General features: G+C 52.6%; 1 protein-coding gene across 2 annotated transcripts in view; it reads left to right on the top strand.

Moving 5' to 3' along the window:
* Window positions 1–16193, top strand: part of PRKCI (protein kinase C iota) — a 135096-nt gene extending 118903 nt beyond the window's left edge. For both annotated transcript variants that reach the window (XM_083177791.1, XM_083177792.1), the window contains exons 17-18: window positions 8378–8493; window positions 13624–16193. In XM_083177791.1, coding sequence (XP_083033917.1) covers window positions 8378–8493; window positions 13624–13711 — 204 coding nt within the window. In that variant the 3' untranslated portion in view covers window positions 13712–16193. The remainder of the gene's footprint in view (window positions 1–8377; window positions 8494–13623) is intronic.
* The last annotated feature ends 725 nt before the right edge of the window (window positions 16194–16918 follow it).

Genomic DNA, 16918 nt, shown 5'->3' with positions numbered 1-16918 from the left:
TTGAAGAACTATGGGAGACTGGGTTCCATTGCCATGTATGTAGTGCCCTGCTGAGAGTGTTTCCATCACCTTTTGGGATTGAGTCATTTATTAACTCTTGGCATGGATCCTTCTGCTATGTGGTGCTGATACAGAGGAGATTTTTTAACAGAATTACAGTAACATATATATATATATATATATATATATATATATATATATATATATATATATATCTCTTATATATTTAGCCAGATCTGTCACTCAACCCCTGTGGAGAACGTTCCTGTGTAGAACAGTTTCACTTTCATGTGTCTGACGTTCCACCCCCTTGACATCACCTCCCCCCGCCCAGCCAGGGCTACAGTACACGCCCACCATCCACCATTACTCCACAGCCACCATCCACCATTACTCCTGCACATCCCTACCCTCTGCCAGGACCCCGCGACCCCCCTCCCGCGATTCGCGGGACCCCCCGCGACCCCTCCCGCGATTTGCGGGACCCCCCGCGATCCCCCCTCCCGCGATTCGCGGGACCCCCCCTGACCCCCCCTCCCGCTAATCGCGGGACCCCCGCGACCCCCCCCTCCCGCGAATCGCGGGACCCCCGCGACCCCGCGATTCGCGGGACCCCCGCGACCCCCCCCTCCCGCGATTTGCGGAACCCCCGTGACCCCCCTCCCGCCATTCGCAGGACCCCGCACCCCCCCTCCCGCGATTCGCGGGACCCCCGCTTTCCACCCTCCCGCAAGTCGCGGGACCCCCCCCCCTACCGTGATTCGCGGGACCCCCGCGACCACCCCGGTATCCGGACTATTGTTAGACAGCACTTACATCGACAGCCATTACATCGACACCATTAGTTCGACACCTCAATAGGTCGACATGGTTTTAGGTAGACATACCATTAGGTCGACATGTCATTATGTCGACAGCTCATTAGGTCGACAGCTCATTAGGTCGACATGTTTTTAGGTCGACACTGCCATTAGGTCGACAGTGTCTATGTCGACAGTCAAAAGGTCGACATGGGTTTTTTCACTGTTTATTGAGCCGACATGTGCCGACAGGCGGTATTTCATGCCCTACTATCCACTAGGGCGTGGTGGGAGAATAAAATAGTGTGCCGAGCGCAGCGAGGCACCGTGCCCGAAGCATAGCGAGCGGCTGCGGTACACTTCAAACTGTCCATGTCGACTGTGTCGACATTTCGGCCAAAAAACAGTGAAAAAACCCATGTCGACCTTTTGACTGTCGACATAGATTCTGTCGACCTAATGGCAGTGTCGACCTAAAAACATGTCGACCTAATGAGCTGTCGACATAATGACATGTCGACCTAATGGTATGTCGACCTAAAACCATGTCGACCTATTGAGCTGTCGAACTAATGGTGTCGATGTAATGGCTGTCGATGTAAGTGCTGTCTAATATCCGTCCCAGACCCGACCACCCCCTCCCGCGATTCGCTGGACCTCCGCGACCACCCCCTCCCGCGAAACGCGGGACCCCCGCGACCCTCCCGCAAATCGCGGGACCCCAGGGACCCCTCCCTCCCGCGAGCCCCCTCCCGCGATTCGCAGGACCCCTGCATCCTCCTCTCCCGCCATTCGCGGGACCCCTGCGACCCCCCCTCCCGGCATTAAAAGGGCCCCCCGCGACCCCCCCTCCCGCGATTCACGGCACCCCCCTACTGTGATTTGCGACCCCCCTCCCGCAATTCGCGCCGCCCCCTCCCGCGATTCACGGAACCCCCCGTAGCGCCCCCCTCCCGCGATTTGCGGGAGGGGGGGGCTACGGAACCACCCCCTAATTCACACATTCGGGGACCCCACCTCCCGCGATTCATGCCCCCCTCACGAAATTCACGGCACCCCCCACACCCCCCTTCCTGCGATTCGGAACCCCCCACGACCCCCCCTCCCGCGATTCATGCCCCCTCCCGCGATTCACGGACCACCGCACCACCCCCCTGCGCCCACCCTCCCGCGATTCACGCCCCCCTCATGCAATTCAAGGCAAACCCCCCACACCCCCCCTCCTGCGATTCGCAGCCCCCCCACGACCCCCGCCTCCTGCGATTCATGACCCCTCCCGTGATTCACGGACCCCCGCACCACCCCCCCTTGACTGTGTCGACATTTCGGCCAAAAAACAGTGAAAAAACCCATGTCGACCTTTTGACTGTCGACATAGATTCTGTCGACCTAATGGCAGTGTCGACCTAAAAACATGTCGACCTAATGAGCTGTCGACCTAATGAGCTGTCGACATAATGACATGTCGACCTAATGGTATGTCGACCTAAAACCATGTCGACCTATTGAGCTGTCGAACTAATGGTGTCGATGTAATGGCTGTCGATGTAAGTGCTGTCTAATATCCGTCCCAGACCCGACCACCCCCTCCCGCGATTCGCTGGACCTCCGCGACCACCCCCTCCCACGAAACGCGGGACCCCCGCGACCCTCCCGCAAATCACGGGACCCCTCCCTCCCGCGAGCCCCCTCCCGCGATTCGCAGGACCCCTGCATCCTCCCCTCCCGCCATTCGCGGGACCCCTGCGACCCCCCCTCCCGGCATTAAAAGGGCCCCCCGCGACCCCCCCTCCCGCGATTCACGGCACCCCCCTACTGTGATTTGCGACCCCCCTCCCGCAATTCGCGCCGCCCCCTCCCGCGATTCACGGAACCCCCCGTAGCGCCCCCCCTCCCGCGATTTGCGGGCCCCCTCGGCACTTCTCGCGATTTGCGACCACCCCCTAATTCACACATTCGGGGACCCCACCTCCCGCGATTCATGCCCCCCTCACGCAATTCACGGCACCCCCCACACCCCCCTTCCTGCGATTCGCAACCCCTCACGACCCCCCCTCCCGCGATTCACGAAACCCTCCGTAGCGCCCCCCTCCTGCGATTTGCGGGCCCCCTCGGCACCTCTCGCGATTTGCGACCGCCCCGTAATTCACACATTCGGGGACCCCCCCTCCCGCGATTCATGCCCCCCTCACGCAATTCACGGCACCCCCCATACCCCCTTCCTGCGATTCGGACCACCGCACCACCCCCCTGCGCCCACCCTCCCGCGATTCACGCCCCCCTCATGCAATTCAAGGCAAACCCCCCACACCCCCCCTCCTGCGATTCGCAGCCCCCCACGACCCCCGCCTCCTGCGATTCATGACCCCTCCCGTGATTCACGGACCCCCGCACCACCCCCCCCTTGACTGTGTCGACATTTCGGCCAAAAAACAGTGAAAAAACCCATGTCGACCTTTTGACTGTCGACATAGATTCTGTCGACCTAATGGCAGTGTCGACCTAAAAACATGTCGACCTAATGAGCTGTCGACATAATGACATGTCGACCTAATGGTATGTCGACCTAAAACCATGTCGACCTATTGAGCTGTCGAACTAATGGTGTCGATGTAATGGCTGTCGATGTAAGTGCTGTCTAATATCTGTCCCAGACCCGACCACCCCCTCCCGCGATTCGCTGGACCTCCGCGACCACCCCCTCCCACGAAACGCGGGACCCCCGCGACCCTCCCGCAAATCACGGGACCCCAGGGACCCCTCCCTCCCGCGAGCCCCCTCCCGCGATTCGCAGGACCCCTGCATCCTCCCCTCCCGCCATTCGCGGGACCCCTGCGACCCCCCCTCCCGGCATTAAAAGGGCCCCCCGCGACCCCCCCTCCCGCGATTCACGGCACCCCCCTACTGTGATTTGCGACCCCCCTCCCGCAATTCGCGCCGCCCCCTCCCGCGATTCACGGAACCCCCCGTAGCGCCCCCCCTCCCGCGATTTGCGGGCCCCCTCGGCACTTCTCGCGATTTGCGACCACCCCCTAATTCACACATTCGGGGACCCCACCTCCCGCGATTCATGCCCCCCTCACGCAATTCACGGCACCCCCCACACCCCCCTTCCTGCGATTCGCAACCCCTCACGACCCCCCCTCCCGCGATTCACGAAACCCTCCGTAGCGCCCCCCTCCTGCGATTTGCGGGCCCCCTCGGCACCTCTCGCGATTTGCGACCGCCCCGTAATTCACACATTCGGGGACCCCCCCTCCCGCGATTCATGCCCCCCTCACGCAATTCACGGCACCCCCCATACCCCCCTTCCTGCGATTCGGAACCCCCCACGACCCCCCCTCCCGCGATTCATGCCCCCTCCCGCGATTCACGGACCACCGCACCACCCCCCTGCGCCCACCCTCCTGCGATTCACGCCCCCCTCATGCAATTCAAGGCAAACCCCCCACACCCCCCTCCTGCGATTCGCAGCCCCCCCACGACCCCCGCCTCCTGCGATTCATGACCCCTCCCGTGATTCACGGACCCCCGCACCACCCCCCCTTGACTGTGTCGACATTTCGGCCAAAAAACAGTGAAAAAACCCATGTCGACCTTTTGACTGTCGACATAGATTCTGTCGACCTAATGGCAGTGTCGACCTAAAAACATGTCGACCTAATGAGCTGTCGACATAATGACATGTCGACCTAATGGTATGTCGACCTAAAACCATGTCGACCTATTGAGCTGTCGAACTAATGGTGTCGATGTAATGGCTGTCTAATATCCGTCCCAGACCCGACCACCCCCTCCCGCGATTCGCTGGACCTCCGCGACCACCCCCTCCCACGAAACGCGGGACCCCCGCGACCCTCCCGCAAATCACGGGACCCCCAGGGACCCCTCCCTTCCGCGAGCCCCCTCCCGCGATTCGCAGGACCCCTGCATCCTCCCCTCCCGCCATTCGCGAGACCCCTGCGACCCCCCCTCCCGGCATTAAAAGGGCCCCCCGCGACCCCCCCTCCCGCGATTCACGGCACCCTCCTACTGTGATTTGCGACCCCCCTCCCGCAATTCGCGCCGCCCCCTCCCGCGATTCACGGAACCCCCCGTAGCGCCCCCCTCCCACGATTTGCGGGCCCCCTCGGCACTTCTCGCGATTTGCGACCACCCCCTAATTCACACATTCGGGGACCCCACCTCCCGCGATTCATGCCCCCCTCACGCAATTCACGGCACCCCCCACACCCCCCTTCCTGCGATTCGGAACCCCCCACGACCCCCCCTCCCGCGATTCATGCCCCCTCCCGCGATTCACGGACCACCGCACCACCCCCCTGCGCCCACCCTCCTGCGATTCACGCCCCCCTCATGCAATTCAAGGCAAACCCCCCACACCCCCCTCCTGCGATTCGCAGCCCCCCCACGACCCCCGCCTCCTGCGATTCATGACCCCTCCCGTGATTCACGGACCCCCGCACCACCCCCCCTTGACTGTGTCGACATTTCGGCCAAAAAACAGTGAAAAAACCCATGTCGACCTTTTGACTGTCGACATAGATTCTGTCGACCTAATGGCAGTGTCGACCTAAAAACATGTCGACCTAATGAGCTGTCGACATAATGACATGTCGACCTAATGGTATGTCGACCTAAAACCATGTCGACCTATTGAGCTGTCGAACTAATGGTGTCGATGTAAGTGCTGTCTAATATCCGTCCCAGACCCGACCACCCCCTCCCGCGATTCGCTGGACCTCCGCGACCACCCCCTCCCACGAAACGCGGGACCCCCGCGACCCTCCCGCAAATCACGGGACCCCCAGGGACCCCTCCCTTCCGCGAGCCCCCTCCCGCGATTCGCAGGACCCCTGCATCCTCCCCTCCCGCCATTCGCGAGACCCCTGCGACCCCCCCTCCCGGCATTAAAAGGGCCCCCCGCGACCCCCCCTCCCGCGATTCACGGCACCCTCCTACTGTGATTTGCGACCCCCCTCCCGCAATTCGCGCCGCCCCCTCCCGCGATTCACGGAACCCCCCGTAGCGCCCCCCTCCCACGATTTGCGGGCCCCCTCGGCACTTCTCGCGATTTGCGACCACCCCCTAATTCACACATTCGGGGACCCCACCTCCCGCGATTCATGCCCCCCTCACGCAATTCACGGCACCCCCCACACCCCCCTTCCTGCGATTCGCAACCCCTCACGACCCCCCCTCCCGCGATTCACGAAACCCTCCGTAGCGCCCCCCTCCCGCGATTTGCGGGCCCCCTCGGCACCTCTCGCGATTTGCGACCGCCCGGTAATTCACACATTCGGGGACCCCCCCTCCCGCGATTCATGCCCCCCTCACGCAATTCACGGCACCCCCCATACCCCCCTTCCTGCGATTCGGAACCCCCCACGACCCCCCCTCCCGCGATTCATGCCCCCCTCACGCAATTCACGGCACCCCCCATACCCCCCTTCCTGCGATTCGGAACCCCCCACGACCCCCCCTCCTGCGATTCATGCCCCCTCCCGCGATTCACGGACCACCGCACCACCCCCCTGCGCCCACCCTCCCTTGATTCACGCCCCCCTCATGCAATTCACGGCAACCCCCCACACCCCCCCTCCTGCGATTCGCAGCCCCCCCACGACCCCCGCCTCCTGTGATTCATGACCCCTCCCGTGATTCACGGACCCCCGCACCACCCCCCTTGACTCACGGCACCCCACGCGCCCCTCCCGCAATTCACGGATCTCCGCAACCCCCCCTCCCGCAATTCACTAACCCCGACAACCCCCCTCCCGCAATTTGCGGACCCCCCTTCCCACGATTCAAGCCCCCCCGCGCCCCCGCCCACGATTTGCGGACCCCCGCCCCCTCCCGCTAACCGCGGATCCCCACACACCACCCCCCCTCCCGCAATTTGCAGACCCCCCAGACCCCCTATCGGCAATTCCACCCCCCAGCGGACCACCGCGGCCCCCGCTCCTGCATTTCACGTACCCCCGTGACAATGGGGGATCCTGTACCACCACAAGCAGGTACCGCCCCTAGGTGGGAAATCCGGCCCTGGCTGCCGCACTGCAGGTTTCCCCACTGCCCTCTGCACCAGCGCCACAACTTTTATCAATGTCTTGCCCACATACCACTATTATACAGCCTCCTGCTCTCATGCACGCTCACTCCCTCCCAGTGGGAGGAGACGCTCACCCACTGCCGGGAGCTGCATACTGTCCCCCACCCTCCTCCAGTTCTAGGGATGCCCATCGACCATCAATGATTTTCAAATAATCGATGGTTTATGGCCGATGTTGAATACTTTTGCCATCAATGTGGGAGGACACTGCCCTGCCTCCTGTTCTCCTGCCCCGTAACTTCCGCCAGTGGAGACCCGCTCACCCTGTGTTGCCCACATTCCCCTATCATGCTTTACCGCCCAGCCTCCTGCTCTCATGCACCCTAACTCCCACCCAGTCGGAGGAGACACTGACTCCTGTATTTCTGTGCTGCCACGCTGGACCCTCACCCACTGGCAGAAGCTGCACAGTGTCCACCACCCTCTTTAGTCCCCCGTATGCCCACACACCCCTATCACTACCCAGCTTCCTGCTCTCCTGAACCGTAACTTCCACCACTGGGTAATCGCTGACGCTGTGTTGCCCACATACCCCTATCATGCCTCATATCCCAGCCTCCTGCTCTCATGCACCCTAACTCCCACCCAGTAGGAGGAGACACTGACTCAGGGCCACCGTCCGGTACTCCTGTGCTGCCACGCTGGACCCTCACCCACTGCCAGAAGCTGCAATATAGGGCATCTTTCATACAATTCTAACCATATTTCTCACAATACAAATGTTCACAAATTAAGGGGCGTAGCCCCTTACGCCGGTGTGAAGAGTGCCCGTAGGGCGCGATGAATCACCTAGTGTATATATATATATATATATATATATATATATATATATATATATATATATATATATATATATATATATATATATATATATATATATATATATATATATATATATATACTAGAAAAGAAGACTAGCACTCGTAGGTCTTTCTTAGAAATTTGTATTCAGCAAACCAACGTTTCGGGGCAGCGCCCCTTTGTCACACACACCTTGACAAAGGGGCGCTGCCCCGAAACGTTGGTTTGCTGAATACAAATTTCTAAGAAAGACCTACGAGTGCTAGTCTTCTTTTCTAGCCTACACTGTTTACTGAGACAGGCACCGGGGCCATTAACCCTTCGGAGTGAGTGCCGGACCGTACTGCGACTATATATGTGTGTGTGTGTGTGTGTGTGTGTGTGTGTGTGTGTGTGTATGTATTTATTTATTTTTAGCAAAGTCAGAGGGCAGGATGGTGCCTGGTCTTGCATCTCACCACCCATCATCACAATGCTCATTGCATATGTGACATATGTGATGAGTAACACAAAGGGCAGCTATCCCGATATCCTGCATCCCTTTGCGGTCCCCGCTGCTATGTGGACTTCCTGGTTTCTTACTTGGAAGTCTGGATGCTGCATCATTGACATTTGGACTGCAATGCTAATTCAGTATTTGATACCATTTTTTTTTTTTTTTTAGCTGGAACAAAAGCAAGTGGTTCCTCCCTTTAAACCTAACATTTGTGGAGAGTTTGGATTGGATAATTTTGATGCACAGTTCACAAATGAGCCCGTTCAGCTCACACCTGATGATGAGTAAGTTGACTTAAGTTGGAATAAAATATATTTTATAATGTATATTGTAGTCTAAGTATAACCTGTAAATGTCTATTTGCTGGACCTGCTGAGATACAGTAGTATAACCGTAGGCCACTCTTTGTGTTCTAGATTACTCCAGAACCTTATTTAGGACAGTCTTCTTTCAAACCATTATGCTGAAGTATAAACTGATCTTTACACTATTTATTTCCTTGCATGCATCTTTTCATTTCTACTAGGATGTACGCCTAGAAAAGATTGGCTCATCCTTCTTATAGGCAAATGTTAAATATTTCTCAATCTCTCCATTAATGGTCACTCTGTTATGGGCTGGTTAGTTTCTGGGGACTGTCAGAAATGTGGCCACTCTCTGTTGGCGGTTTTATTTTTTTAGTTGTTTGTTTACACTGTGTGGTCACCCCTTTTTAAAAAATCTTTAGGGAACTTATTCCTAAAACTATCTACACTTCTTTGGTGGTATATGTTTATCTCACCCCTGAGTGGGCAGTCTGTGTGGCCCTCGCAGGTAATAAAACACATGTTCACGTTCCCCACAAGAGGGGAAAAAAACATTGTTTCCCACAAAAGTATAACTATATACATTAAATTGCTCTAGCCCCACCTCCATAAAGACTGACTTGACCTCGGTGAGATGAGCTCCCAGTAATCAGCCATAGCAGTCCAGCTGTGATTTGCCACTAGTCTACCTTGGCAGAGTCTCCATCACTTACCCCTTCCCGCCCTCCCTCCCTCGCCTCCCTCCCCTCCCTCCCTTCCTTCCTTATCACAGCTGGCACTTGCTGAATGGAGGTTTTCACATGTGACGGCCTCAGCCAATAAGGGTCAGCTTGACTCCTACTGGCTATTCTGTCACATGACAGACTACATAGACAGCTTAATTCCCAATCATCCAATCCCCGCAGGCTCTTCGCCACCTTCAACTCCTTGCTCTCCCCCCCTCCTCCAGCTCTTCCGTCCTCCATCGTAGCCGCTGATTTTGCTACCTACTTTTCAACCAAAATCTCCTCTCTCAGGACTGCCATCACTGCTGCCATGACCTCACCCTCTCCCTCCTCCCCTCCTACATCTCCACTCCCCTCCTTCCAACCCCTGTCCTCATTTTACCCCACCACTGCCGCTGAAGTCCACTCTATCCTTCAATCCACTTCTCCCTCCACCTGCCCGCTCGATCCTATCCCCTCCAATATTATCCGTCGTCTCAGTCTGCCAGTCTTCTCTCACCTGGCTCACCTCTTTAATCTTTCCCTATCCTCTGGGATCTTTCCTTCCTCCTTCAAACACACTCTTTTCTCCCCAATTCTCAAAAAAACAAATCTGGACCGCAACTCTCCATCCAACTACAGGCCCATCTCCCTCCTCCCTTTTGCCTCCAAGCTCCTAGAACGTCTGACCTATAATCGTCTCCTAAGCCACCTTACTGCCAACTCCATTCTAGACCCCCTCCAATCTGGGTTCCGCCCTTTACATTCCACTGAAACTGCCCTGACCAAAGTCAATAACGATCTACTATTGGCTAAATCCAAAGGCCTCTTCTCTATCCTCATCCAGCTTGATCTGTTGGCTGCCTTTGACACTGTTGACCACCCTCTCCTGCTCAACACCCTCCGCTCCTTTGGCATCACTGGCACGGTCTTCTCCTGGTTCACCTCATACCTCTCCGATCGCTCCTTCTCCGTCTCCACTCCGAGCTCCTCCTCTCCTACTACCCCGCAGCCAGTCGGTGTTTCCCAAGGGTCAGTCCTTGGCCCTCTCCTCTTCTCCCTCTACACCACCTCTCTGGGCACCCTCATCAGCTCCTATGGTTTTCATTACCACCTTTATGCTGATGATACCCTAATCTATCTCTCCTCCCCCGACCTATCCCCATCACTCCTGTCCAAGGTCTCTGAATGCCTCACGGCCATCTCAGCCTGGATGACCCAACGTTTCCTGAAACTAAACATGGCTAAAACTGAACTTCTAATCTTCCATCCCCTGAACATCCCCTCTTCTCCCACTATCTCCATCAGCATTGGTGAAACAGAGATCACCTCCACCCACCAAACGCGCTGCCTCGGTGTCATCCTTGACTCCTCCCTCTTTTACCCCCCACATTCGTGCTCTCTCACAGTCTTGCCGCTTTCACCTACGCAACATCTCACGCATCAGACCATTCCTCTCCACTGACGCGACCAAAATTCTCATTCACTCTCTTGTCATCTCCCGCCTTGACTACTGCAACATCCTTCTCTCTGGGCTACCTCTTACCCGCCTCGCACCTCTCCAATCTATTCTTAACGCTGCTGCTAGGCTCATCTTCCTCTCTCGCCGCTCTACCTCCGCCTCCCCCCTCTGTCTATCTCTACACTGGCTCCCCATTCCCTTCTGAGTTCTCTTTAAACTCCTCACCACCACCTACAAGGCTCTCTCCTCCTCCACCGCTCCTTACCTCTCTTCTCTGATCTCTATCCACACTCCCTCCCGTCCTCTTCGCTCCATCGCTGACCGCCAACTGACCTCTCACCTAATCACCTCCTCCCACTCCCGTGTCCAAGACTTCTCTCGCGCTGCCCCCCCTGCACTGGAACAACCTCCCACCACCCATCAGGCTTTCTGATTCCATTACCTCCTTCAAGCGCTCCCTCAAAACCCACTTTTTTCGACTAGCCTATACCTCCTCCCAACCCTTTTTTGATCCTCCTATCCTGCCTCCGTTCCCATCCGTTCCTACATTCCTATTGTTTTTCGTTTGTCCACCCACCTCCTTTTAGTATGTTAACTCTTATGAGTAGGGTCCTCCTGCCTCACGTACTCACCCTACCTCTTTACCTCATCAGTGCTCCTGCCCTGTTCTTCCCTTCCTCTACTTCATCCTCAGTCTCCTCGACAATTTTGACACCTACTTCTGAACTGATGCTGATTTTAGTTCTACCAGCTATACCCCTATTTATGCTGTATTTTATCAACACACCCTGTACGTTACCTTGTAATTAGTTTTTTGTTTGCTATGTACGGCGCTGCGGACACTTTGTGGCGCCTTTATAAATAAACGTACTACCTGTACTACTAATTCTTATTGGTTGCTGCTGCAGAATATAAATCACTATTGACTCTTTGGCCACCACTGGCATAGAAGTACTTTTCAACTCAGAATAGTTACAGAATGACACTTCTCACTTTAGACCACATCCCTTTTTGTTTGTTTTTTCTTACATCGTATGCAAAGTTTTCACATAACTGTGACAATTTGCCATTTATAAAAGAGTCCGGAATGTTTGATTATAGGATATAGAAATGTCTATACATATATCCAATAGTACTTCTTTTTCTCTTGGTATATAGAACAGGATGATTTGCAGTGTTAATAATTAAATTCCAAGATGTGGTTCTTCCAATATATTTATGCATTTTTATTGTAATGCAAACAGATTAAATGTGCCACATATACTACATTTATTGCATTTATACATACGCACATGATGATTTGGTTGTCAAAATATGTTTAAGAAATGAACAAGAATATTGAGAAATAGCGAACAACAGACAGGCAGTCACCACAGAGCCACTGGTACATCACACACTGGGACACAGGCTGACCGTCTCCTGACATTATATACAAATAGCAGTGTCATGTTATTTAAGAGACTAATTTAGCATGGATCGCAAATCCAAGAATTCTCAATCTGATTAGTGAACGACTGCATGTGTGCGGCGTTCGCATTGCGCATGTGCGGCGGCAATTGGCAAATATCCTTACAGTTTGACAAAGTCCGCGTTTTGGGCTGGAATTATGGTGTTTTCTGGGTGTGTTTGTGAAAACGCATGCGTGTTTTGGGTGGGTCTGTGACGTTGGGGATGACCACCTCCAGACTGGTACTTTAGCAGATTAGCAGAACCCCTAGACTGGTGCAGATGGAGAAACTATTTGATTGTTTGGTTTTTACGAATGGATCACTATTTGCAATGCTGTCACAGTTTTGCAAGGGGCGGTTTTCTTTCTGTCTGGTTGGCAACTGCAACTGCTTTCTCTCTTTATTGATCCATGCTGAATTAGGCCTTAAGACACATACTGTACCTCTAATATTATCTCATTGTATTGTATTGTATTGTATGCAGAAATATTCATTTTGGCTTTACGGATGGTATTTGTACAGCAAGTGACGTGATAATGGGGTATATTAACTGTTGGTATGTGGGAGAAGTGGAATCACCTTATGTGCATTAATACCACTTCTCCCCCATGTATGATGAGTTCCAGCATTCATTAGTACGCGATGTGCAAGGCAATGTATGAATGCTCAGCAGTGCTGACTGTCCGACTGTTCCGTTACCTGCAGCTATCGATTTTGACAGCTGCAGGGTGGCGATGTCCTATCTCCACAGCAGGGACAGCGCTGTCCTTGGCTGTGCCAACAGCCGACCCCGGAATATGCAGGAGATCTCGCGCATGCCCAGGGCAGGGAGAGATGGGGCATCAGTATTCGCTATGCACACACTGGGTCATTGCTGGATGGGAGAGTTGTCCCCCATCCAGGCCAAACACACACCCATATGTGCCAGTATATCTGAAGATGTATCGGCTATTCCTTACAGGTGACTCAGTATCTATGATCAACATTTGCATACACCCCCAACCCACTCGGGTGATACATCGCCTAGTGCATTCATCATAACTGGCTCTCTCCACAGGACCATCGGTTTCAGGGTTTGGAGTGACTATAGGTTTTGTAGATCTATGCCCCTTTCCACCAATGATAGCTTGCCACACCTAAGTTTGCCCATAATGAGATGTCAAATTGGAATACAAATGTTAATATGGGAGCACTGTGTTTATGATCATTTGCTTTCTGGAATATGTTCTATGTAAGTCTGCAATAAATCAAACAAGTTCTTAATTTCCACACCTGGAGAGGGCAAGTGAAAATTTCCTTTATAAAATGACACAATGTAATGATTTAACTAAACTGGAGAAAGACCCTTTATACCAGTAATTGGCAGCACTGATAAAAGCTCTTGCATCTCCTTTCCATTTGATCTTGATAACCGGCCCCCCATGCAGTGTGATTGCATAGTCATTTACACCCTGCATTTCCAGCTCGTTACTGATGTCTTCTCTTATTCTAACAGGGATGTGATGAGGAAGATTGACCAATCTGAATTTGAGGGTTTTGAATACATCAATCCTCTCTTGATGTCTGCCGAGGAATGCGTATGATGAATTGGACAGCTTCTACAGCACAAAGGCCACAGCTACAACACAGCCCAACCAGCTACTACACATCAGAAATATGAATAAACTTAACGAGACTGTGTTAGAATGCAGTGAATACTGAAATAAACCAAAACATGGGGGGGGGGGTAATTTTAAGATTAGGGCTGGATTTTATAAGGCAATAGTAGTACATGCGGCATTCAGGCTTGCTTTGTGTATATTACTATTGTCTTTCTATATCCAGCCCTTAAAGCAGTCTACTTAAAAACCAATCTTGGGTAAATTTATTAACCCCTTATGTACTCTGATACAGCAATGACCATTCCTTTGTGGCTATGGGATGTTGTTGGAGGGAAAGATGTCTGTGCCCAGCTGCTGGACTGTTTGAGATCCTATTAACATTTGACTGGTATTTCAGTGCCTCGTTTCTCTTCTATTTTCCCAATCGGAACACAAACAATGTTTTTAACATCTGGACATAATAATTGTTTGTGCTCTCGCTTTCAATGTGTCTGTTTCCTTACATACCATTGAGGGAAATAATGAATATTTTAACAGGCCCTGTCGCTGTTTTTAAATTAAATTTTTGGTATCTGAAAGTAATAGTATTTTTCCCTCCATGTATATGACACATTAAATTGTCGTTCAACAGAGATTGCAGACATGCCAAAATGACCAGGTTAATGATCAGGACTTTTACACAATAGCACAACATTTTTTTTTTTTTTTTACCGAACACAAGTTAGCAGTATGGCAGGTGTTTAGGGCTGGTGAGAGACTGATGGTGAGGTTACACATCATTCACAGTGGAACTGTCAATCCTGTGGGAGATTGTCATATTCAAATAAAGACCACCAAAGTGACATAAAAGCCGTAATTCAGTTTATTGCATCGCCCGCTACTAGATGGCGCCTGACGGAGCAATTCAATTGCTGGTCAGTTCAGGTGCGAACAGCTGCAGGCAGCGCTATTACAGCTTACTACTCCAAGAGGTGGTGAGTGGAAATAGGTGAAAGTGTCCCATTTGAGCTTCCAAAGGGCACTTTTCATATGCCTATGAGGCGTTTTATGTGGCTAAACCCAGTTTGTTTGGGCGCAAATAAAAATAAACAATTGAATTGCATCCTGGGATCTTCCATCACTTTAGACAGGAGGTTGTGTGTGTAGCCGGCATGATACCTAGTTGAATTTCTTCCCAATTGTTTTTAATGGTCTACAGGAAGACCAGCCAGCAAATTTATGAAACATGATGTTTTTAAAATCTATGTATGTTAGATATAGTTATGGGAACGAGAGACTGGACAGGAAGGGGATAATGGCCCGTGAAAGGTTGTGTTCCAGACAAACCAGCCTCTCTCTTGTGACTGACATTAGTTCATGTAACTGAAATGAATTCACTATGGGAACGGTGCAAAAAACATTACATTTAGTGTAAAAAATATATTGGTGCCAAATTCATCATTTCTTTTAGAGCATGCATGAGTCTTAATTACATTTGCTTATTATATATAAATAAATATATTTAGGTTTGGGAAGTTATAGTTGCTGTTTGACTTTTTTCGTCTTTTTAAGAAATGTGCTGGGCTCTAAAGAAATGGCTTCCCACCGGTCTGTGCTGCGCTTAGTGCATCAATTATCATTAAGTGGTCCTGCTATTGTCTTCTGTGTTTAGGTTTGTGTTCTAATGCTAGAGAAAAGTGTAAATATAGACTAGGCTAAGATCAAAGCATGGTCACTATCGTTAAGACTGTATTGTGCGTATTGGAGATGCTGGCTTTCTCAGTCGCTGTTCTTTCCTTGCACTGCATGTTGATTTTATAGCCAGATTCATATGGGGGTGGAATCCTACATTTTATAGCATGGAATTTGCTCCATTTTAATCTGTCAGATTTCCAGCAGATGTGTTAATGAGTTTCCCTGAATAGTACAACAGTTCCTATACAAGCGCAGTACACTGCTTACATTAATGAAACCTTAATAAACATACTTAGAACATGACAAGGTTTCTAAATTGGACACCATTTCTTTGCTCGGTCACATCTGTTCACAGTAGGGGAATAGTGATATGTATGATGGGAAGTAAATAAAGGTCTGGGAGGTTTTTTTTTTTTTTTTTCTGTTGTCCTTTTAAAATATGATGCAAAACTGCATGTGTAGCCAGCCATCTGTATCAGAGGGTCCGTGGTGGTTGTTCTTGGTTTTTAACAACTGTGGTTCCGATGAACACTCGGTACTCTTTACCTAGAAGGGCGCCCGTCGTGGTGATCGCGGGTACATTTATGTCTGGCCGCGACGCGACCGACGCGATGCCCGCGATTTCCCATTGAAACCCATGTTAAACATGGAAATCGCGTCGGTCGCGGCCGGCCATAAATGTACCCGCGATGCCCGCGACGCGATGCACACGATTTCCCATAGGAATCAATGTTAAATGGCCCGACCGACGCGATTTTACTGTTAAATGCCTCAATGGACCCGATGTGGCCATAGGAATCAATGTTAAATGGGCTACAGAGCCCAAATAGGCACAATTAACCCTTAAATGTCCCCCCAAATATTTAACGCCACCCCACGATCCACGCCAACCCGAAGCGTGGCGAGCGAAGCGAGGTGAGCGCAGCGAGCCCGCGAGGGGCGGCGGTACGCGTCCTCCGACCTTTTTATGCCCTATTATCCACGTCGGCGTGGAGTTGAGAATAGAATAGTGTGGCGAGCGCAGCGAGCGGACGCGGATACCTTCACAGGTAAACGCGTCCCCTCGCGGGCTTCACAGGTGTCCGTGGCCACGCGGACACCTGTGAAGTCCGCGAAGGGACGCGTTTACCTGTGAAGATATCCGCGTCCCCTCGCGGGGCTCGCTGCGCTCGCCACGCTTCGGGCTCGGTGGCTCGCTGCGCTCCCCACACTATTCTATTCTCAACTCCACGCCGACGTGGATAGTAGGGCATGAAAAGGTCGGAGGACGCGTACCGCCGCCCCTCGCGGGCTCGCTGCGCTCGCCACGCTTCGGGTTGGCGTGGATCGTGGGGTGGCGTTAAAAATTTGGGGGGACATTTAAGGGTTAATTGTGCCTATTTGGGCTCTGTAGCCCATTTAACATTGATTCCTATGGCCAAATCGCGGGCATTGAGGCATTTTACATGAAAATCGCGGTCAATCAGCCTTTTTAACATTGTTCCCTATGGGAAAATCGCGGTCATCACGGGCAGC

This window comes from Crinia signifera, chromosome 3 (genome assembly GCF_055691185.1).
Source record: "Crinia signifera chromosome 3, ASM5569118v1, whole genome shotgun sequence".
Classification (NCBI taxonomy): domain Eukaryota; kingdom Metazoa; phylum Chordata; class Amphibia; order Anura; family Myobatrachidae; genus Crinia; species Crinia signifera.
Note: the sequence above shows the minus strand (reverse complement) of the source record. Positions and strands in the feature narration are given on the sequence as shown.